Consider the following 25,804-nt stretch of genomic DNA (forward strand, 5'->3'; position numbering starts at 1 on the left):
GAACAAAATCAGTTCATTTCAATGTTTCCATGTTTAGGTCACCACTACTGCATGGTCATTTCTACACAGACTAAACTGTAGATGCTAAACGTACACAGCAACAGGTCTGTGCATATAATACTGTGCATATAGTACTGCTTTCACTAGACTAAAGCACAGTGGTCCCCTGTTAGATGGTCAAGTGTGATGGTGGTTGACCTTACATTTAACAATATTTCACATTCTCACTATCTGTGCATGCAATGGCAATGTCGATGATAACACTAAAATACCAGTTCTTGACATTCAGTATACACTGTAAAAAGATTTTGGGGTAAAAAATATATATAAACAAACTTTTTTTAGCATTAGAGTGAAATAATAATGCTAATAATTCAGACACTATTTTGCCTCACTGTAATGTGGTCCTCCTGGATGTTTGAGAATATGAATGTTTTAAGAGTTTAGAAGAGTTTAGGAGTTTAAAAGACTGGTTTGTGTTCAATCTCCTCTCAGAGCCCCAGAGCCTCTCTGGAACAGCAGTCATTCAGACAATAGAGGAGTGTGAACGACGTGTGTGAATTCACCCTTACAGTTCCTGCCCCGGCCTACAGGGGCGCTGCTGAGAATGAGTTTAAACACACACACACGTCCAGGTCCCCACTTGGTCAAAATTAAAAAAACTTCACCAGGGGTTTTTTCAGTTGATTTTAGCATGATTTAAGGCATGTCCTACAGGGGACTTGGAAAATGTCCACTTTTGGCTCTGAGGTCCCCTGTAGGTGAGTGTGTAACGACACCATGGTCCCCCGTTGGATAGGTAGACAAGTACACACACACACACACACACACACACACACACACACACTAATATTAAGAAATTCAAAGCACATTCTCAGACACTAGATCTTAATATTATGAAGGATGGGCTCTAAAAGTTTGTGATACCTCAAATCCAGAAGTTACATGATGGAGGCATGTTTACTATGTGTTTTAATGTTTACTATTTTGATAATTGCAAGTTCAATGATTAAGTGAACACAAATGAATTTCAATCTTACCTTATACTCATGAATACAAGGGAAGTGACTCTTAAAGATTGTAATTATTAGGTTTTTTGATAGTACAAAGACACTGATGGTAGATTGTAGTTGAAATTATAGTATGATTTTATGTTATTCCACAAAACAAACCAGAAAATTTCTTGTTTATCCATGTTGAAGTTATTGCGTAACATTCTGTCAGTCAGTAGCTGTGGGACTAGCCCTTTACTAGCAGGATAGTGGCACCATATGGGCTCAGATAGAGTTACATCATGAATAATTCACACTCACACTGAGATCAGACTCAGTAAGGCTCATTTCAACCTTACACAAGTCACAAAATGGACATAGCGGTACTGCCAAACAACAATCATCCAGAGAAATTCCTGCAGCTGGATGTGGGAATGTTGCCAGCTACACATGGAATGTTCCAGATTGGTGCTGCGTTGTCTGGACAAAGACAGTGGCAGAACAAGATGTACTCGGAGGTAAACTCTCTTAAAATGGTTAAAGCTATGTATTGGAGCAAAATTTAGGATTCAGTTGTTCATTCAACAATTTGACGAAAGGTGAAGTTATATATTTTTTAATAGATCCCCCCAAACACACACCTTTTAAATCAGTCAAGGAGTATCTTGATTAATACTTAAGTTGACGTAGTTCTTTTGACTTTAGGCGCTGTTGTAAATATTGTCTTCAGTTCGGCTGATGTCTGGGCTGTGAAATTATCTAATATTCTACATACAGTATTCTTAACAGTTATAATGATGAAATTTAAATCTGTCAGTCAAAATCTGTTCATGCATGTGTGGCGGGGCGATGACGGGCAAGAATTGACACTAGTATACAACTAAAAATTAGAGCAGACCACGCCACTCCGTTTCTGTGAACGGGGAAATTTATACCCAAAATATAGCACACAGGTTCGTTACCACTGAGCACAAGAGACGTGGATATAAATACAAAAATGCCTTTATTTCACAATAATTAATTAAAAAGTAGAAAACTGTTGACCAAACAAAGAGAAGAAATAAAGAAAAACAAGAAACTTTCCGGCTGAGGCTTACCAGTAGGGCAGCTAGCTGAACAATGAGTATCCTAAGACACCACTCACCCAAATATGCTCCACACAAACACTCATGCTCACACCACACACACTCTAAGTGAGGGAGACGCAGATATCAATGGCAAAAACACTCTGTGAGAGAAACACCACCACCACAGGGCCAAGACAGCTAGCTTCCCTCACTGGGGGCCTTCAGCTCCTGAAAAAAAACAAAAAACAAAACACACACAATTAGTTCAACTCACATTCAATCCAACAACTTGCATTAGAATAAGTTTAAACCATGAAGGGGAACAACAATGGACAATTTACTGGCCACAGGGGTCAGACAGAGAGATGTAAATACTCAATTAGGTTCGTGCCAAAAGCTCATGAACCTAGACATGCCATGGAGCAGCAAGAGGTTAAAAAGAGGAGAACAAACCCAGAAAGAAGAAATAAAGCAAACAATACAAGTGAAAACAGCAGTCTTCAAATTAAATCACATGAAATACATAAAAAAAACAAGTTAACAAAGAACAGAAACTTAAAGCTGAAAAGAACTTTCAGCAAAAAAAAAAAAAAAAAAAAAAAAAAAAAAAAAACTCAAATCAACATTAAACAAAACAAACACGCTGCTGATGGTAATATAACAACCGGTGGAGCTAAGCAGGCACCGTTAACGATACATCTCGCTTTAAATGACGGCTCGGACTGGACACCCTTCCCCTAAACCATCAGCATGAGCGTGAAAAACAGAAACAAACAAAGCCAGAAAGTAATAGTCAAATACAAACGGTCACAGTCGTAAAAATAGCAGCAAAACAAACAGTGAAGTCTTAACGCTGTCTAAGGAGTATTTGCCCTGCAGTCCACAGTAACGAAGTGCTCACGAGCAGAAGCACTAAAATGGACAAAAGTTAATAAAATCAAAGACACCACCCCAATAATGCTCAAAGGACTAGATATACATACCCAGAAGTAGATCGCTATACACACTGGTTCAGTTACTCACAGCTTTATCCGTAATCGACGAACTGCAAATATGCAGGCGTTCTAGAGCATGCACACACTGCAATACGATCAAAGCATGTTACCACGATTCACACCATAAACATTAATCCATTGGAATTACATACCTGGAGTGAAGGACAGCCTGTACCCAACACCAACGTCATGCCAATCATGACCATAACCTGGCTATAAACAAATATACACACTTAAATAGTGCACAGACACTAGCAGCAAAGTTAGCCAAACAGCTAGATACATACCTCCCGCGAGCTACCCACACACAACAATGATTGTACGATGCGTACCCAAGTGACAAACTACGCCTTAAATACACCCGGAGCGGCAGCAAATAGTTCATTCAGGTGAAAACCACGTTTAATAGGGCGGTACCTAGACTGCCCTACTACACATGCATTATTCATTATCATCATGGTACATAAATGCAACCCAGTCTCATCACCCAACTGAAAAAGCATTTTTTTTTACAATTCAAAGTAGGTGGTCACCTAAGGGCAAGGGTGCCCATCCAGCAACTGGAGGGCCACCGTCCTGCAGAGCTCAGCTCCAACCCTAATTAAACACACTTGAATCAGCTCAGGATTACTATCAGCTACTGGACAGGTGTTTTGAAGCTGCACTCTGTAGGACAGACTGGTGTTTGACAGATGTCATCGGTAATAATCAAACAACAACAATGTTCAGAAAAACAGAAAAATCCATCACTGCGCTTGTCTGGAAACTAGTGATGGCGAAGTGAAGCATTCTGAACCAGTGAAGTTTTCAACACAATTGTATCGGAAAAAGGTTCATTACTCCAAGCTTTTCAACACAGTTTATGTTGTTGTTGTGGCCATCTAGTGGTCATAAAAATAAATAGCACCCTCCAAAGTGCAGCGTTCCATTACAGCTGCTGGTTTCAAATCAGGTTCTACAACAGTTTTTTTGTTTTATTTTATTGTATTTAAATAATGGGCATTGCCACAGTCATGAATTTGTGTCGGCACTGACACTAAAATAAATTAAATATAAATTAAATCTGCAATCTGTCTATTTTAACTCTGTCTCAGTGTTATTTATAGGCAAAGTTCATATGAGCTTAATTACGATATTGGAAAAAAATAAAATAAACATGCTTACCCGTTATAAAGTAATGTAACGTAAAGCAAACGTCACTGATGTTCACTTCGTTTGAACCAGATACTGAAGTAGTCACGTGGTTTTCAGACAAACAAAGCTTCAAACGTCACAGATTACGTGCTTTTGGCAAAACAAATCAAGCTCCATTACAGTGCTTTGATGTGAAACAAGCTTCAGAGCTTCAGTGTCGAGCATGACATCACTACTGGAAAGCATTTTTTGTTTTTATATATATATATATATATACATATATATATATATATATATATATATATATATATATATATATATATATATATATATATATATATATATTAGAAACTATATTGGTGGTTAGATATATATATATATATATATATTTATATATATATATATATATATATATATATTACCATACAATTATTTTGATTTATTATTAATTTATCATTTATTTAAAATGTACTCATTTAAGTAATTTAATAAAAGTGCACAAATAAATATAATATTCAATGTTGGCAAACTTATTAATTAATCATTTTAAAAAATGTCAATCAATGATTTTTTTTTTTCCCAAAGAAGGGGAATCAGATTGAATCCTGAGGTGCCTAAAGATTTCCAATCCTTTTGAGTGTACAGGAGTTGTACACTCATTATAATAGAATTGAATGTAATGAATAATATGGTTTATAGAGGGCCATTTCCTGCAGAATTTAGCTCCAACCTGATCTGACCTGATCCTGAAGTTTCTAGCGACCCTGAAGACCTTCATTAGCTGTCCCAAGTGTGTTTAATTAGTGTTGAATCAAGGGGGTATGTTTTATTTGTTTCACAATCGATAAAGGATTAACGTTTTATTGAAATACTCTCTTTGTGTATCTCTCTTTGTTGTCAAGGAAGGGAGAGAGAAATGGAAGGAAAGCCATCAGCAGACAGTCACGTGTTTGAAGACAGAGAGCTGGAGAAACACATCACTCCTCAAACCCTGAAACCAAAGATCAAGCAGAACCCTCTCTTCTCTCACATCAACATCACTGACACAGAGGAGAACAAGTCCAAGCCATCCTGGACCATTCAGGACTATGACAGACACACTGCACATGGTCAGCTGGCTGACTACATGAAGGTATTGCATTAGCCCAAAGTGGGCAAAGACAAACACACTTGATATTGCAATTTGAATAACATCAGATTATGACAGCGTTGTAATGATCGGTCTAAACAGTCGAATAACATGGGTTTAGAATGAATCTTGAATCTTAAATGGGGTCAGATTAAACTGTGTAGGGTAAAATGAGTGTTTTAAAAAGATGAGACAACTACAAAAGAAGAATGAAAAGTGTATTTAGACAATTCACAAGGAACTTAAAACAACACAATAAAACTAGAATAACTTAAGCTGTCAAAAGCATGGAGTCCATTTCAATCACATAAAACAGTCCTTAAGAATCCAGTGTGCTGTAAGTTCCAATGTAAAAGTGTCCACCGGGTAAATCCTTAATACATTACAACATATTTAAAAAAAAAATACACAATACCATAGTTCAAACAGATCAAAATACAAAATTCTGTGTGGAAAATATCTATCAAAATGCAAACACAGTTTTTTTTTTATTTTGTTTTTTTTTGAAAATACATGTAAAATTGGCCATTCAGTGAATTATTATTATTAGACTGAAATTTATCTACACTTATTGTTAATGCCAAAAAAAGAAAAAAGAAAAAAAGAAAATATTACACCTGCTTAAAAACGTTTGTTTTCTTTGTGCTTCAGTCAATGATGAGCCACAAACACTGATGTTCTGCTGCTTTATTTAAAGACAGTAACTGTGTTGTTGACACAGTGATGACCATCTGATCTGGATACAGACTGGATCTGGTGGCTACGGAATAAGAGAGAAACAGACTAATATTAGCGTAGACGCCATTCTTCTAACGATGTAGCAAGTACATTGGCTGTTATGGGAAGTGTTCCCGGCTCGTGTTTACCTAATTAATGCAGCCTAAAAATCCTTTAACGGATTTGAATATTAGAAGCGAATTAGTGTGTTATGTGTAAACCAGGTTAAAGAGATGGGTCTTTAATCTAGATTTAAACTGACAGAGTGTGTCTGCCTCCTGAACAATGTTAGGTAGGTTATTCCAGAGTTTAGACACTAAATAGGAAAAGGATCTGCCGCCCGCAGTTGACTTTGATATTCTAGGTATTATCAAATTGCCAGAGTTTTGAGAACGCAGCGGACGTGGAGGACTAATTCAAATACTGAGGTGCTAAACCATTCAGGGTTTTATAAGTAATAAGCAAGATTTTAAAATCTATACGATGTTTGATAGGGAGCCAGTGTAGTGTTGACAGAACCGGGCTAATATGGTCATACTTTCTGGTTCTAGTAAGAACTCTAGCTGCTGCATTTTGGGCCAGCTGGAGTTTGTTTAGTCAATTCAATTCAATTAAAGTTTATTTGTATAGCGCATTTCATGATACAAATCGTTGCAAAGCAGCTTTACAAAAAAATAAAGTTTCTACAATATATTTAGTAGTAGTTTATCAGTAGTGACTGTCAATTTGATTTACATATGGCAGAAATGTAAAAATCAGTTAATGACATAATCAAACAGACGATGAACACTATTAACAGCAATTATTATATGTAGTAATTATTTGGTAGTTCTGTATGTTGTTTCAGGTTCGGCATCATCTCTTCTCAGGTGTTCTGGATCCAGACTGAAGCTTGTGTAAAAACAGAGGAACAAATAGAAACATAATTAGCGTAGCTGCTGTTCCAACCAAGCAAAATTACTTTGTTTAACCCAAGCTAAAGAATAATAATGCGCATTTGATTAGATATAACTGCAGTCCAAGATTATGAGATGCATTCTTTGAATGCTTGGCCAAAGAGATGTGTTTTTAATCTAGATTTAAACAGAGCAAGTGTGTTAGAACCCCGAACATTATCAGGAAGGCTATTCCAGAGTTTGGGAACCAAATGCGAAAAAACTCTACCTCCTTTAGTGGACTTTGCTACTAGGTACTACCAAAAGTCCAGAATTTTGTGACCTTAGGGAGCGTGATGGGTTGTAGCGTGGTAGAAGACAGGTTAGGTACGCATGAGCTAAACCATTAAGCGTCTTATAGGTAAGTAATAATATCTTGTAACTGATACGGAACTTAATAGGTAGCCAGTGCAGAGACTGTAAAATTGGGGTAATATGATCATATTTTTTTGACCTGGTAAGGACTCTAGCCGCTGCATTTTGGACTACCTGTAGCTTGTTTATTGAAGATGCAGGACAACCACTTTGCAGTGCATTACAATAGTCCAGTCTAGAGGTCATGAATGCATGAACTAGCTTTTCTGTGTCAGAAACAGGTAACATGTTTTGTAGCTTGGCAATGTTTCTAACGTGGAAGAATGCTGTTTTTGAACAATGGGAAATATGATTTTCAAAAGACAAGTTACTGTCTAATATAACACCCAGATTTTTGACTGTAGAGGAAGTAAAAGTACATCTGTCTAGTTGCAAATTGTAATCTATAAGATTCTGTGTACTGTTTTCTGGTCCAATAAGTAATATCTCTGTCTTATCTGAATTTAATAGGAGAAAATTATTGGTCAGCTAATCTTTTACATTTTTAAAACACTCTGTTAGCTTAGATAATTTAGAAGTTTCATCTGGTCTTGTGGAGATTCAAGATTCAAGATTTTTATTTGTCACATGCACGATTATATAGAGCATATATAACCAGCAGTGAAATGTGAGTCAGGTCCGCTCCATGGACAGTGCAATTATTAAAGAATACAACACAGAGGAAAATATACATAAATATAGGTATGAGTAAAAGTACAGATATGTATAATAAAATATTACTCCAGTAAAATTAAAAGTACTCCTTTTTCAATTTTACTCAAGTGAAAGTACAAAAGTACTCAATTTTTTATGTACTTTAGTAAAAAAGTACCGAAAGATAGATTTTGCAATTTTATATAGGCTACTTAATTTTTTTTTATATAATCCTATTGCTCAAAATACCTGGGATTTTCCCAAAATAACCACTATATGGAGTCAAGATATATTTTTGTTGTTGATATGGACTACGTTGACATGTTTACTGTGAAGCTTACACTGTGATGTACCTGAGAGAAAAAAAAGATTGTTGTTTTGCAGAGCATCACAGTTATATATGACATGAGAATAAGGCCTGAAGTTAGGAAGAACATTTTATGGAACATATAATTATATTTTCATAATGATTTTTCCTTCTCAAAACTTGTCTGTGGTGTAAAAACACCCCTGTCCCAATGCCCCCAGAGGGTATCACTTCCCACTTTGATAATTACTGTAGTTACCATGTTCTGAACATCACATCCTTTCTTTTTCCCCCAAATGTAATCTATCTAGGTGGTTGAATAAAAATATTTGGACTTTATATCTAAAAATTACCTCAACTTAGCACCAGCAAGCTTGTTAGCTAGACTGTTAGCATCAGCTAACAATATTTACTTATTTCCAGTATGGTTATGAATAAACATTCATATCTATCTACTCGGCTAGTTAATCCAAACAATATAAAAATTTATACAGTTTATAAACAATAAAAAACCAGACGTCACATAGGGCTAAATGCGTAGCATTTTAATAAAACTGTTAACATTACGGCAGCGGGGAATTTGAATTTAGTTCACAAACAACTGACAGTTTTGACCTAAATATGATTTTCAGTTACAATAACTAATCCTAAATTTCAACATTAATAACTTACTTTTAACAGCATCAGATGTGAATGTGCTCACAAGATCTCCTGGTTCTCACTTGTGAATTCAGTTCACTAGAGACTCGCACTAAATGGTTCATTTGAATCAGTGAATTGTCGACTTTAGAACAGCTGCAATCACGTGTCGGAGCACGTGATATATTATAAAGAGTAACGATATGTTTTATGAATTAGTAAAGTGTAGTAAAGTAAAAAGTACAATATTATGCTTTGGAATGTAGTGAAGTAAAAGTCACTCAAAATAAAACTACTCCAGTAAATTACAGATACTTGAAAAATGTACTTAAGTACAGTAACGAAGTCAAGTCAAGTCAAGTCACCTTTATTTATATAGCGCTTTAAACAAAAAAGATTGCGTCAAAGCAACTGAACAACATTAATTAGGAAAACAGTCTGTCAGTAATGCAAAATGACAGTTAAAGGCAGTTCATCATTGAATTCAGTGATGTCATCATGCAGCTCAGTTCAGTTTAAACATTCTATTTGTGTGAAAAGACACAAGATTGATGCAAGTAAAACTTAAGAAAATAAAGTGTTTTATTGTCATTGTATTGTGCAAAATACAATACATTTTTGGAAACTCCATCGCTGCACACACAAATGCCGCCTCGCTATGACACATATGCTTATTAAATAGACAATTAAACCTTACAATGACATCCCAATGAACAAACATCTAAATGATACAGTTGGTGTAAGATTTTTTATTGACCACCAGATGGTGGGGTAGAGCACTGTTTGTTGTAAATACAGTTTGTTGTAAAAGCCTCACTGCTTCAAAAGCCTCGTTTGGCACGTCCCAAGAAAAGAGTCCTATAACAAACAACAACAAAAAGAAACCACACATCTGCAACAGGCGACAGGGACTCTTCGCCAGAGAGATGTAGGGAAAACCTCCCACCCCTCCAGCACTGGAAAACTAGCTGGCTTTTATGGAAGGACATACAGTCGCAAGAGCGAATCTTCAGAGGTTGACACTCAGGAGCGTTGGTTAACAACAGGTGTAGGCTACTTAACCTAGGAAAGTAGAAACAGACACAACAGGCATATGTACTATTATGTAACACCCCCACACTTAAATTTACAAATCCACTTTGTAAATCAACAGCATTAGCCCACAAGACTATTCACTCTAGATAAGGCATTTGCCACTACATTCTCAGAACCTTTTTAATGTTTTTTTTTTATTTTTTTTATTTATGCTTATGCAGATACAGGCATTAACAGTTCATGTTCCGTGATCTGCAGCTGCTCAGGACTAGATATTTAGGATAAGTGACATTAAGCATCAGGAGATTACAGTTTTTTAGCTGAGTAGGTGTTTGTTTAGTCTCTTCTTGAAGGCCTGAACATTCTTTGAGGTGATTTCACCTACCACAGTACAGGGGAGGCAGTTCCAAGTTGTTACAGCCGAATGAAGAAAACTCCTCCCCAAACATTTGGTGTTGGACTTGGGGAGTTTTAGGGCGTGACTTGGTCATGCTCTCCGAGGCAAAGGAGATCAGGTGGGGGTAGCAGAGCTTTGAGATCCTCTGGACAGTTTTCAGTGTGCATTTTAAAAAGCACAGTTGTTGCTGCAACAGTTCTACGTTGACTGAGCTGGCTAATTGCATATTTCCTTAGGGCAGTGTCCTCATCCTCCCCAATGATTTTCAGTGCCTTTTTCTGGATGTTGTCAAGCTGCCCAAGGGTGGTCTGAGATGCGTTCATCCAGGCAAGGCAAGAGTACTCCATGGTACTCCTGACTTGTGCCTTATAGACATTGGCCCTACCTTTTACATCAAGCTTGTTGGCCAACCTACGCAGAGCTCCAAGACGCTGTCCAGCACGCTTGCAGATGTTTGACAGGTGATTAGTCCATAGCAACTTCCTATCGATACATAGTCCCAGAATATTCAACTGCTCACAAAGGTCAATTCTGGTTGCCCCCAAAAAAAGGTCCGGGCAGGATGGAAGCTTCTTTCTCGACAGAACCATAGCCTTGCATTTGCTAGGCTCAAACGTGACCTTCCAGGTATCAGCCCACCTGCGAATATTCTCCAGGTCTTTATTTAGGGATGCTGCCACATTGGGACCATTAAGTGACGTTACTGGGGCGTAAATGGTGGAATCATCCGCATATAGAAAAATGCTATTATCGCACTGTTCTACAACATCGTCTATGAAGATGGAGAATAATAGCGGGCCGAGAATGGATCCCTGGGGCACCGAGGCGTTGATTGGTTGAGGTGATGAGGACTGACCAGAGAGCACGACCTGGATGGACCTTCCTTCCAGGTAGTTCTGTAGACAAGAATGTAATGGCCCAGTTATGCCTTTAGCAGAAAGCTTATCCAGAAGCCCGTTGTGCCAAACCTGGTCGAACGCTCCTTTAATGTCTAGTGCAACAATGTACACCTCCCCTCCTTTATCTAAGATATTGTTCCACGTCTGTGACAAAACTGTAAGGAGGTCTGCTGTGCTGTGGTTCGGTTTAAATCCATACTGTTTATTAGAAATTAGTTTATGGCGGAAGAGCTAGCCCTGGAGCTGTTTATGAACTGAGGATTCCATCACTTTGCTGAGGACTGAAAGGAGGGATATGGGACGATAATTTGTTGGGTCTGATTTTGAGTCTCTTTTATGTATTGGTATCACTCTGGCGTTTTTCCATTGTTTAGGGAACACGCCATGTGAGAAGAGAAGTTGAAAGAGACGACTAAGGGGGCTGGCCAATTCTGCTGCACATTCTCTAAGGACTTTTGTTGGTATTTCATCATATCTTTAATATCTAGATTGTATTCCTGGAGTATTAAGGACCAGTGCATTAACCGTTGGTTGGTATTATACATTCTGGACAAAAATACAAGTGGATTGTGGTCAGTGTATACAACTACAGGAGTGCTGATACCACCCACATAAACCTCAAACATACTCTGCCGGACACCGCCACACAAATGTTGCTTTTTGTTAATGACTGTCCTCTTACAGGATTTAACACAGAGTAACAGCTCACTACCAGTGACAAAAGACACTGTAACAGTCTGTTACAGGCAATTCCAGTTGCATTTTTCATCAATTAATTTCTTAAATTATCCTTTGTTATGTTCTGGCCTGCCATCTAGGGGCAAAAATTTTTTTTTGGCCCGAAGCCAAACTTACCTGCCAACCCCTGATCTATGTTGTCAAAAGCAGCATTAAGATCAAGTAAAACTAGCAATGAGATGTAGCCTTGGTCTGACGCAAGAAGCAAGTCATTTGTAATTTTACCAAGTGCAGTTTCTGTGCTATGGTGGGGCATGAAACCCGACTGAAATTCTTCATAGAGATAATTTTTTTGAAGGAAGGAGCACAATTGAGCAGACACAGTTTTATCTAAATTTTTTTGACACATATGGAAGATTTGAAATGGGTCTGTAATTTGCCAGTTCACTAGGACTTAGTTTTGGTTTCTTAACCCATGTATTATGTTTGATTTCTGGGTACGATTTTGATGTAGCGGGTCAAATTGACCCTAATTGATTTCAATGTAATTCCCTAAATAACACATTATGAAAAACAAGAAGGAATCAGGTATGAACAGAACAATTTTAATATCAGTATTTGTCAGATATTGCAAACAATTAATGATGATTTTCAAAAATGTGTTTAACCACAATTTTTTAAACATGTTTGTTTTAACAAATGTTGAAAATAAACTACTGTAACTTTTAACATCTAAAATTTTTATTCAACATATTTTCTTTTTGGAAATTTAAATAAACAATTTAGTATTGCTGTGAAATGAAATTAAAACTTTTCTTTCCATAAACAGGCTTTTCCCTAAACAGGCTCTTTTGTTCTTTAGGCTCATGGAACAATATAAAAAGTCACTCTTGACAGGATGTGCACAAAGCAAGCATGTGCTTCCTGCAGATTAATTTCTTGCATTTTACACACATGGTGCTGGTTTTGGTGTCATGATTGGTGGGGCAGCATCGCTGGATTTCAGGTGTAATGAGTGCTTTTCCAAGCTCCTCCAAGAAAAGTCGACGTTTGCACAGTTTGCCCTCATTCCAGTTTGGATTGATCTCATGACACAGGACAAAGGCATTATATGCTGATACTTCCAGGATGTTACAGAAGACCACCAAAGGCCACCAGGCAGTCTTGCGCTGGCAGCTGTACGCTGATGTGACTTTGTTGAAGTTATCAACTCCTCCTTTCGTGGAGTTATAGTCCAATACCATTTCAGGCTTCAAATACATCTTGCATTCATTGATGCATATCTGTGCATTGTACTCATCACAGGCACATTTTTCTTTTTCTTTTTTTTTCTTTTTTTTTGGGACAATGGGAAGCAATTGTTGCAGTTTCAAAGAAAGCAAACTTTGACGAATACCGCATTCTGTCCTTCATATCCAGAATCTTTCTGGAAAGCTCAGGCTTGTTTTTTTTTTGTTCCAATCATGGTCAGGTTTCACTTGAGTAGCTCTTCACCAAGTTTGTAGGATGTAAAGAAGTTATCTGTGAAGTTATGCAGTGACCTTGCAGCCCTTCACTCATTTGGAGAACAACCCGCATCCCCTGGTCTCTCTCAGGTGCTCCACCTGGTGGCTTGCCTGTGCAAATTTACATGTCGCATACATAGCTGGATTTAGCATTGCAGGCTGACCTAAATTTTAAAGCCATATTTTGGAGGATTTTTGGGCATTTACTGGCGAAAAGGACAGCGTCCTCTGAATGGAACAAGGTGTCAACTGCATCCCCAATGTTCATTTCTTTGACCAAGTCCGATTCAATGGTAAGCAGGGACAGTGCAGTCAATCGCTTCTGTGTCATTGTCGTCCTGAGCTCATTCTTCACTCATTTCAATCGGGAGAACGACCTTTCACCTTCAGCATTTGTTACAGGCAGGGTTAGGAATATCCTGAGTGCAACAAAGACACTTGCAAACGTGGTTTGGAGGCCATGTCTGTGTAGAAGCTGTAGCATTATTTTAGGAGATCGTGTTTTTTCTTTCTGGACAAAAGCCCAGGAGCTCTTCTCCAAAGTCTTTGTCCAGATCATCCGAATATTTGGAGGAGAGTGCAGCAGCGCATTTATGCACACTATCACTGTCTGTGTCGGTGTTAAACAAAACACTAAATAGTTTGTTTAATTCTCTGTATGCGCCGATGCGTTTGGCAAGACAAGACAACAACTTGTCCAAGATGACATTGTAGGTTTCCCCTTTGAATCGTCGGCTGCCATGCAGGCCTAGTAGAGCATCACTTTCTCCTGATTCATCTGAAAAATATTTTCGTTTTTTGACTCTTTTGGTCTCCTCCTCATATAGGTGAGTAACTCCCTCAATATCTCGCACTATATTCAAATGTCTCAATTCAAAATGTACATCAATTCATTGACAGCGTCAATTCACGTTTGCCCAAAAATAATAATAAATCTATCAGGTTTTTTACCTTTAGCAGAACTGCTTCTTCCTTGATTTTGCGCAAGCAAAGGTGTCAACTACATCCCCAATGTTCATTTCTTTGACCAAGTCCAATTCAATGGTAAGCAGGGACAGTGCAGTCAATCGCTTCTGTGTCATTGTCGTCCTGAGCTCATTCTTCACTCATTTCAATCGGGAGAACGACCTTTCACCTTCAGCATTTGTTACAGGCAGGGTTAGGAATATCCTGAGTGCAACAAAGACGCTTGCAAACGTGGTTTGGAGGCCATGTCTGTGTAGAAGCTGTAGCATTATTTTAGGAGATCGTGTTTTTTCTTTCTGGACAAAAGCCCAGGAGCTCTTCTCCAAAGTCTTTGTCCAGATCATCCGAATATTTGGAGGAGAGTGCAGCAGCGCATTTATGCACACTATCACTGTCTGTGTCGGTGTTAAACAAAACACTAAATAGTTTGTTCAATTCTGTGTATGCGCCGATGCGTTTGGCAAGACAAGACAGCAACTTGTCCAAGATGACATTGTAGGTTTCCCCTTTGAATCGTCGGCTGCCATGCAGGCCTAGTAGAGCATCACTTTCTCCTGATTCATCTGAAAAATATTTTCATTTTTTGACTCTTTTGGTCTCCTCCTCATATAGGTGAGTAACTTCCTCAATATCTCGAGCGGCATTTCCGTACTTCTCAAACTGATCCCTCTGCGATGCCACATAAGAATGCAGTGACTCCAAAAGACGTTCTGCATTGTCTAAAGTTAATGCAGTGACTCCAAAAGATGTTCTGCATTGTCTAAAGTTATGTCATGCTTTTGCAAAGTCTCAGTAGTGGCCTTGTACATGGTTAGTATGCTATCCCAAACATTTGTCATAATCGCGGTCTCCAGTTTATCAAGTTCAGTGCAGAGTGATCTGGCCTCACGTCTGGCGTACCCCTTCTCCTCCGGATCGATGGAAAATCTACCCAAAGCCTCTCTGATGGCCTTGTAGTTTTCCTTCAGTGCCTTGGTTGAGTCCGCTCTGCATGTCCACCTGGTATTGGATAAGGGTTTTAGAGTCCTGATCACATCTGTGTTGTGAAAGATTTTATCCCAGCGGTGTGTGGACTTAGCACAAAACACATAGAGAGACTGGAGCAAGTCAAAGAAATTTCTTGCATGTGGACAACTGTCCTCTATGCTGTTCACCCCCAAGAGATTGAGTGAATGTGCAGCACAGGGCACATAATGAATCAGGGGATTTCTTTTTTTAAGATGAGCCTGAAGGCCATTGTATTTACCGGACATGTTACTGGCGTTGTCGTAACTTTGGCCTCTGCAATTTGATAGGTCTAACTCAAGATCATTTATCATTTTCAGTCCTAGATAATTGCCATTCCTCGATGAGCCCAGAAGTTCGTCCTCCCCTCTGAACGCTAAACCTCTCACACTCAAGAATTTGATTACAGCCACAACACGCTGCAAAACCTCTCTCCAATACTTTGCCTCATCATCTCTCTGTTGCCTGAGTAAGGCATCCACTGTGCCCACATTCCTTGATCTCCTTAAAAGGCCTAACATACTTTCATGATGGCTTGCACTCTTTTCATGAGCTGAAACTCGCTCAGGATGTTTCCAGTCAGAATATCCAGATGTAAAAGCATTTTGCTGCAAGGACAGCAATTTGCATGCAAAGCAATAAACCATGCTGTTGAAGGCGAGTAAATTAACCAATCTCTAGACACCACCTGTTTGTTTGGGAGGTGGCATTGCAAAAGATAATTTGTAAGAAATCGCTTTTTCATACCAGTGTCCCGTGCAGAGGAGGGGTATTAGCTGCCTGATTGTGATAAGCGGCGGAACCTTTAGAAAAAGCCAGTTCTATCATTAGCTTGGTTAGATCTCCCCATTGTGCAGGATCAATTGAGAGGGTAAAATGATCCACAGGCTTCGGTGGCACATCTGGCCTGGAGGTGTCTTCATTGACGACATCCCTAACGTCCTCATCTTCCCCCAGGTCTTCCTCATCGCCATCTCCATGGAGTGCACTCTCATGTACCTGGCTGGAAAGTGCTTTTGACCATATCTCCAATGTCTATAAAGGTAAATATGGTGTAAAATGTGAGAGCTTGTAGAATACGATGTGAGAACTTTCAGAACAAAAAAACGAAAAAAATAAATAAATAAATAAAAATATTATAAGGTAACTTATATTGTGAAAGGTAAATATAGGAGGTTTGAGGAAATCTGGTTTTAATATTGACTCATTTGGATAAATATTAGGTACACAAGATAGGCATTAATTTTTCTCAAGAAAAAAATTAATCTCACCTAATGCTGTAAACATACAGAGAGCCCTTTCAGCTGGCAGTATTATTTAAAAATAACTCAAATTAAATATAATGCGTTTTTTTATTAGAATAACAACTTTATTTAATAAAAAAAATAAAAATAAAATAAAATAGCCTATAATAAGCCTACACATATTTAGCAAAATACTCTCTATAGCTCTTTTCTCTATCTAGCCAACTAACGTGCTATATCCTATTTTATGGTCATTAAATGGCTTTCCTGAGGTAAATGTTATGTGACATAATTGTTCTCCAGCTGTTTTATTGACCTCTTTCCGCAGTTGAAAAACACTGATTGATCGATATTATGTATGAGGAATATACATTACAGTAAGTTGTTCAGATGTTTTGTTCTGCAAGTTCTCACATCGTATTCTACAAGCTCTCACATTTTGCACCATATTTACCTTCATTAATGTCCTCTTCCTCACCTGAGTCTCCCTCGCTACTGTCTCCCCCAAGAAGAATATCATCATTTGCCTGCCGGTCATCACCGACGCCTAGGCTAACATTAGCAGTAAGGGCTGCAGTATCTCCCCCGCTAGCGGTGCTAGCAGCGCCGGCGGTACCATCTGAGATGCTAGTGTTACCATCTCCACAGTTAGCTCCGGCTTCGTCAGACTCAGCGCTGCTGGTTCTTACAAAAAAACTTTCGATCCCTGGAAATTTTTAATTATAGCTAAACATCTAGCGTCCTTGTCTTTCTTTAACTTTCTTTTTGCAAAACCACTCAATTGACGTCTGTCCATTTTGATTCATTTTCTGTAGCCATTAAAAAAATTACACATTTGCACGTACTTGTTGTGGACCAACTCAACTCAACAGATTGGGGAGGGGGGTGATAGTGGTCATGTAATCTTTATTTATTTATAATTTATTATTGTTGTTGTTAAGTTAGTGTTCATAAACGAGTTATGTATGGTCTTTCAAGAATTTCAAGTTAATAAGAAAACAATTTACGAAAAACATTTTTAAAGCTTGTGTCATGTGGTGCCCCCCTAGTGGTTGTGAATGGTTGGTGCCCCTGGGCACTGACCCAAGTGCCCTTATGGATAATCTGGCTCTGGTAAGATCAAGTGGTTTCCATTTCTCACCAAACACATGGCTTGTTGCTGTTCTTCATCATTTCTCTCTAATGAAGGTGTGGATATGGCAGACTCTTCCTCATCCTCTGAAGAACTCAAAGAACCATTCAACATTAGCTGGAGCTGAACACTCAAAACAGTGGAGATGATCGTGGACTTCAGGAGAAACCCCCCTGCACTTCCCCCACTCACCATCATAGACAGCACTGTGGCTGCAGTGGAGTCATTCAGATTCCTGGGAACCACCATCTCTCAGGACCTGAAGTGGGACAATCACATTGACTCCATTGTTAAAAAGGCCCAACAAAGGATTTACTTCCTTCGCCAGCTGAGGAAGTTTAACCTGCCACAGGAGCTGCTAAAACAGTTCTACTCAGCCGTCATTGAGTCTGTCCTGTACACTTCAATAACTGTCTGGTTTGGTTCAGCTACAAAATCAGACATCAGAAGACTACAGAGAACAGTTCGGAATGCTGGATTATTGGTGCCCCCCTGCCCACCCTTCAAGAAATGTATGCATCCAGAGTGAGGAAAAAGGCTCACAAAATCACTCTGGATCCCTCACATCCAAGTTACCCCCCTTTTGAACTTTTGCCATCTGGCCGGCGCTTCAGAGCCACAAATACCAGGACAGTCAGCCATAAGAACAGTTTCTTCCCTCAGGCAATCTACCTCATGAACAGTTAAATGTTCCCCACTTATGCAATAAAAATGTGCAATATTCTTATATTTATTTGTTACCCCTCCATCCAAGTACATCTTTGCATCTTACTCTATTCTATTCCATTAGCATCTATTGCACAACTGTTCATACAATTTATTTATTTGCAATTTTTTTTTTCTCTGTGTGTTGTTGTCTCTGTGTACTGGAAGCTTATGTCACTAAATCAAATTCCTTGTATGTGTAAGCATACTTGGCAATAAAGCTCATTCTGATTCTGATTCTGATTCTGACATTATCTGGATCTTCAAGAACATTGTTCTCCACTTCTGAAGAATTCTCTAACTCTGAAATATCTTTGTCTGTGTCAGTGTCAGTCCATAATCTCTGAAATTACTTCTTTGGCTGTTAATCTTTTTGAGTTATTTTTTTCCTGCTTTCTCTGTTAAAGTCTGCTGAAACACTGGCTATGTTTACATGCAACCAAATAATCTGTTTGTAATTGGACTAACATCTCTATCAGACTAAAAAGCCTTCATATAAACACCTTAATCGATCAGATTAAGCCCGATCGGAATGAAATTAACATTTAATTTCATTCAATTTAAAAAATAACATTTCTGTCTGTCTTTTCACATAAAGTGTATAATTGGAACACAGTTCATTGATGGAGCTGAGCTGATGATCTGAGAAAGAGAGACAGAGATGCAGAACGTGTGCAGAGCAGGAGATGCAAGGAACAGGATTAATTTAATGGCAGGGGAAACGCTGAAATTGCAATCAATCACCCCTTTAAGGCATCAGTTTGGAGGCTTTTTATGAAAGCCTAACTAATCAGATATTACAGTGAACAAATAAAACTGATAATGGGTGTGTTAGATTTATAGTGTGCGGATAATGAAGCATTAATCAGTCATAATGGCGGCAGAGAGAGGCACCAAGTAAAATTCTGCTTGGGGCCCCATAAAGGCTTGAGTTTGCCCTGGCTAAACTTCTTTTAAATGTTCAAAGGGTATACTCAGAATTTGCCAAAACTGCCTTCCTTTAATTTGCTCCTTCGTTTTGGAATGAGCTGCAGAGTATTATAATGCTGGAAACACTTCCCTCTTTAAAAATCTTTAAAAACCTCTTATGGATTACTCTAAAGGAAACATGCACTTGCTTTAAGTAATTTTATGATTTGTCATCATATGAGTGCAGGGAAAAAATTTGTTAGTATCATGTGTTTGTAATACAGGTATGTTTTAATGTGAAACTTTTTGTGCTGCCAATTTGGCAAGGACTTCCTGGAAGAGATTTTGCATCTCAATGGGACTATCCTGGTAAAATAATGGATAAATAAATAAATAAATAAAATACAGATTTTAGAGACACAGAAACCATACAAAGAAAGGGACTATAAGGATAATATTTGTCAGTTTTGTACGTCAAGTTACAATTGCCACCATCAGAATCGGATTTAGAATCAGAATCAGAAAAGCTTTATTACCAAGTATGTTTACACACACAAGGAATTTGATGACAGGAGTTTTCAGTGCAGAGGAAAGTACACACAGAAGAGAGCTAAAGAGAGCAGCCCGGAAAATGGAGCGCAGCTGGAGGAAAACAAAACTAGAAGTATTTCGTATTGCTTGGAGGGAAAGTAACCTATCTTACAGAAAAGCATTAAAAACTGCTAGATCTGATTACTTTTCGTCTCTTTTAGAAGAAAACAAACATAACCCCAGGTATTTATTCAATACAGTGGCTAAATTAACGAAAAATAAAGCATCAACAAGTGTTGACATTTCTCAACATCACAGCAGTAATGACTTTATGAACTACTTTACTTCTAAAGTCGATACTATTAGAGATAAAATTTTAACCAAGCAGCCGTCAGCTACAGTATCACATCAGACAGTGCACTATAGATTCCCTGAGGAACAGTTCCACTCATTCTCTAATAGGACAGGAAGAATTGTATAAATTTGTAAAATCATCTAAACCAGCAACATGTATGTTAGACCCTATTCCAATCTAAGCTCCTAAAAGAGGTGCTTCCAGAAGTCATAGATCCTCTTCTGACTATTATTAATTCCTCATTGTTATTAGGGTATGTCCCCAAAACCTTCAAACTGGCTGTTATTAAGCCTCTCATCAAAAAACCACAACTTGACCCCAAAGAACTAGTTAATTATAGACCGATCTCGAATCTCCCTTTTCTTTCCAAGATACTAGAAAAGGTAGTATCCTCACAATTATATTCCGTCTTAGAGAAAAATGGCATCTGTGAGGATTTCCAGTCAGGATTTAAACTGTATCATAGTACTAAGACTGCTCTACTTAGAGTTACAAATGACCTGCTCTTATCATCTGATCGTGGTTGTATCTCTCTATTAGTGCTATTGGATCTTAGTGCTGCGTTCGACACTATTGACCACAACATTCTTTTGAATAGACTAGAAAACTTTGTTGGCATTAATGGAAGTGCAATAGCATGGTTCAAATCGTACTTATATGACCACCATCAATTCGTTAGCATTGAATGAAGAGGTATAATATCGATCACAAGTGAGTACCTCAAGGCTCAGTACTAGGGCCCTTACTCTTCACGTTTTACATGTTACCCTTGGGGATATCATCAGGAAACATGGTGTTAGCTTTCACTGTTATGCTGATGATACTCAGCTCTATATTTCTTCGCGGCCCGGCGAAACATACCAATTTGAAAAACTAACGGAATGCATAGTCGATATAAAAAAACTGGATGACAAGTAATTTCTTACTGCTAAATTCTGAAAAAAAACCAGAGGTGTCAATTATAGGACCTAAAAGCTCTGCATGTAATAACCTAGAACGTTGTCTAAGCCTTGATGGCTGCTCTGTCAATTCTTCGCTCTCAATGTCAAATGCAGAAATGTTAATCCATGCGTTTATGACCTCAAGGTTAGACTACTGTAATGCTCTATTGGGTGGTTGTTCTGCCCGCTTAGTAAATAAACTCCAGTTAGTCCAAAATGCAGCAGCTAGAGTTCTTACTATAGTCAGGAAGTATAAACTTGTAACCATGCAGCCAATCAGCTAAGTATCGCATCAGAAGTTGCACACAAGGAATTTGATGACAGAGTTTTCATGCTATAGGAAAGTACAACAGCAGAACGAGTAGCCGAAAGATAGCAAACACACGGAAAATGGAGCGCGCTCTAGCTGGAGGAAAACGAAACTAGAATTATTCGCTATTGCTTGGAGGGAAAGTACCTATCTTACAGAAAGCAGTAATACCTCTAGATCTAATCTACTTTTCGTCTACTTTTAGAAAAAACACACATAACCCAAGTATTTATTCAATACAGTGGCTACATTTAAAACGGAAAAATAAAGCAGCAACAGTGTTTGACTTTCTCAACCACAGCAGTATGACTTTAATCACTACTTTACTTCTAAAGTCGATACTATTAAATAAAATTTTAACCAGGAATCCATCAAGCTACAGTATCGCATCAGGACAGTGCACTATAGATCCACTGAGGAACAGTTCCACTCATTCTCTACTATAGGAGAGGAAGAACTGTATTAAACTTTGTTAAATCATCTAAACCAACAACATGTATGTTAGACCCTATTCCATCTAAGCTTCCCTAAAAGAGGTGCTTCCAGGGAACGTCATAGATCCTCTTCTGACTATTATTAATTCCTCATTGTTATTAGGGTATGTCCCCAAAAACTCTTCAAACTGGCTGTTATTAAGCCTCTCATCAAAAAACCACAACTTGACCCCAAAGAACTAGTATAATTATAGACCGATCTCGAATCTCCCTTTCTTTCCAGATACTAGAAAAGGTAGTATCCTCACAATTATATTCCGTCTTAGAGAAAAATGGCATCTGTGAGGATTTCCAGTCAGGATTTAAACTGTATCATAGTACTGAGACTGCTCTCATCAAAGTTACAAATGACCTGCTCTTATCATCTGATCGTGTTTTGTTGATCTCTCTATTAGTGCTATTGGATCTTAGTGCTGCGTTCGACACTATTGACCACACTATTCTTTTTGCATAGACTAGAACACTTTGTTGGCATTAATGGAAGTGCATAAGCATGGTTTAAATCGAACTTATATGACCACCATCAATTCGTAGCAGTGAATGAAGAGGTATCATATCGTTCACAAGTGCAGTATGGAGTACCGCAAGGCTCAGTACTAGGGCCGTTACTCTTCACGTTTTACATGTTACCCTTGGGAGATATCATCAGGAAACATGGTGTTAGCTTTCACTGTTATGCTGATGACACTCAGCTTTATATAACTTTGCGGCCCGGCATAACATACCAATTTGTAAAACAAACGGAATGCAATCAATATAAAAAACAGAATGACGATGAACTTCTTACTGCTAAATTCTGAAAAAAAAAAACAGAGGTATTAATTATAGAACATAAAACCTCTGCATGTAATGACCTAGAACGTTGTCTAAGCCTTGATGGCCTGCTCTGTCAATTCTTCGTCATCAGTTAGGAACCTAGGGGTGCTATTTGGATAGCAAACCTTTCCTTAGAAAGCCACATTTCTAGCATTTGTAAAACTGCTATTTTTCCATCTCAAAAAAATATATCTAAATTAGGCCTATGCTCTCAATGTCAAATGCAGAAATGGTTAATCCATGCGTTTATGACCTCAAGGTTAGACTATTGTAATGCTCTATTGGGTGGTTGTTCTGCCCGCTTAGTAAATAAACTCCAGTTAGTCCAAAATGCAGCAGCTAGAGTTCTTACTATAGTCAGGAAGTATGATCATATTAGCCCTGTCCTGTCAACACTGCACTGGCTCCCTATCAAACATCGTATAGATTTAAAAATCTTGCTTATTACTTATAAAGCCCTGAATGGTTTAGCACCTCAGTATTTGAACGAGCTCTTGTTACATTATAGTCCTCCACGTCCGCTCCGTTCTCCAAAACTCTGGCAATTTGATAATACCTAGAATATCAAAGTCAACTGCGGGCGGCAGATCCTTCTCCTGTTTAGCGCCCAAACTCTGGAATAACCTACCTAACCTTGTTCGGGAGGCAGACACACTCTTGGAGCTTAAATCTAGATTAAAGACCCATCTCTTTAACCTGGCTTACACATAACATACTAATACACTTCTAATATCCAAATCCGTTAAAGGATTTTTAGGCTGCACTAATTAGGTAAACCGGAACTGGGAACACTTCCCATAACACCCGATGTACTTGCTACATCGTTAGAAGAATGGCATCTACGCTTATATTAGTCTGTTTCTCTCTTATTCCGAAGTCACCGTAGCCACCAGATCCAGTCTGTATCCAAGTCAGAGGGTCACTGCAGTCACCCGGATCCAGTACATATCCAGCCCAGATGGTGGATCAGCATCTAGAAAGGACCTCTACACCAGACCAGGACTAGAGCCCCAGAGACACATTCCCTGTAAAGACCTTGTCTCAGACGACCACCGGACAAGACAGCCTGGAATTGAACTGCTGGTTTCGTTTGGTCAGAGGAGAACTGGCCCCCCAACTGAGCCTGGTTTCTCCCAAGGTTTTTTTCTCCATTCTGTCACTGATGGAGTTTTGGTTCCTTGCCGCTGTCGCCTCTGGCTTGCTTAGTTGGGGACACTTCATTTACAGCGATATCGTTGACTTGATTGCAAATTATTGCACAGATACTATTTAAACTGAACTGAGCTGCATGATTCAATTCAATTCAATTCAAGTTTATTTGTATAGCGCTTTTTACGATACAAATCATTACAAAGCAACTTTACAGAAAATTAAGTTTCTACAATATTAGTAGTAGCTTATCAGTGGTGACTGTCAGTTCATGTGCATATGGCAGAAATGTTCAGAAAAATCAATAAAAGACGTAAACAAACAGACGATAAACACTATTAACAGCAATTATGCAATCAAACTTATAGCAAAATGTGGTAGTTCTGTATGTTGTCTCTGGGTTAGCATCATCTGAGGTCCTCTGAGGGGTTGGCATCATCTCTTCTCAGGGTGTTCTGGATCCAGACTGGAGCTTGTGTAAATCCTAGTTACCACGGGATGTAAATCCTGTGGCAAAGCAGAGAAACAAACAGAGACATAATTAGCGTGGCTGCTGTTCCAGCCAAGTAAAATTAATTAGTTTAACCCAAGCTAAAGAATAATAATGCACATTTGATCAGATATAACTGCAGTCCAAAATTATGAGATGCATTATTTGAATGCTTGGCCAAAGAGGTGTGTTTTTAATCTAGATTTAAACAGAGGAAGTGTGTCTGAACCCCCGAACATTATCAGGAAGGCTATTCCAGAGTTTGGGAGCCAAATGCGAAAAAGCTCTACCTCCTTTAGTGGACTTTGCTATCCTAGGTACTATCAAAAGTCCAGCGTTTTGTGACCTTAGGGAGCGTGATGTAGCTTTGTAGCATGGTATAAGGCTAGTTAGGTACGCAGGAGCTAAGCCATTAAGGGCCTTATAAGTAAGTAATAATATTTTGTAACTGATACGGAACTTAATAGGTAGCCAGTGCAGAGACTGTAGTATTGGGGTAATATGATCATATTTTCTTGACCTGGTAAGGACTCTAGCCTCTGCATTTTGGACTACCTGTAGCTTATTTATTGAGGATGCAGGACAACCACCTAGCAGTGCATTACAATAGTCCAGTCTAGAGGTCATGAATGCATGAACTAGCTTTTCTGCATCAGGAACAGGGTAACATGTTTCGTAGCTTGGCAATGTTTCTAAGATGGAAGAATGCTGTTTTTGTAAACATGGGAAATATGATTTCAAAAGACAAGTTACTGTCTAATATAACACCCAGATTTTTGACAGTAGAGGAAGTAACAGTACATCCGTCTAATTGCAAATTGTAATCTACGAGATTCTGTGTAATGTTTTCTGGTCCAATAAGTAATATCTCTGTCTTATCTGAATTTAATAGGAGAAAATTATTGGTCATCCAATCTTTTACATTTTTTAACACACTCTGTTAGCTTAGATAATTTTGAAGTTTCACCTGGTCTTGTTGAGATATATAGTTGAGTATCATCAGCATAACAGTGGAAACTAATCCCGTATTTTCTAATGATATTACCAAGGGGCAACATGTATATTGAAAATAGCAGAGGACTTAGGACAGATCCTTGTGGCACTCCATATTTTACTGGTGATAAATGAGATGACTCCCCATTTAGATAAACAAAGTGGTAGCGATAGGACAGGTAGGATCTAAACCATCTTAAAGCCTGCCCTTGGGATACCTGTATAGTTTTGTAATCTATCTATGAGTGTATGTCGTGATCTATGGTGTCGAACGCAGCACTAAGATCAAGTAAAACTAGCAATGAGATGCAGCCTTGATCTGAAGCA

The 25,804-nt window shown here is 38.4% G+C and overlaps 1 protein-coding gene across 1 annotated transcript in view; it reads left to right on the forward strand.

The window, feature by feature from the left end:
• Positions 1 to 1,239: 1,239 nt before the first annotated feature.
• minar2 (membrane integral NOTCH2 associated receptor 2) overlaps positions 1,240 to 25,804 on the forward strand; it is a 50,734-nt gene continuing 26,169 nt past the window's right edge. Inside the window, exons 1-2 of the mRNA XM_042732064.1 lie at positions 1,240 to 1,539; positions 5,101 to 5,320. Of these exons, the coding sequence (XP_042587998.1) occupies positions 1,364 to 1,539; positions 5,101 to 5,320 (396 nt within the window). The 5' untranslated portion in view covers positions 1,240 to 1,363. The remainder of the gene's footprint in view (positions 1,540 to 5,100; positions 5,321 to 25,804) is intronic.

This window comes from Cyprinus carpio, chromosome B10, assembly GCF_018340385.1.
Source record: "Cyprinus carpio isolate SPL01 chromosome B10, ASM1834038v1, whole genome shotgun sequence".
Classification (NCBI taxonomy): Eukaryota; Metazoa; Chordata; class Actinopteri; order Cypriniformes; family Cyprinidae; genus Cyprinus; species Cyprinus carpio.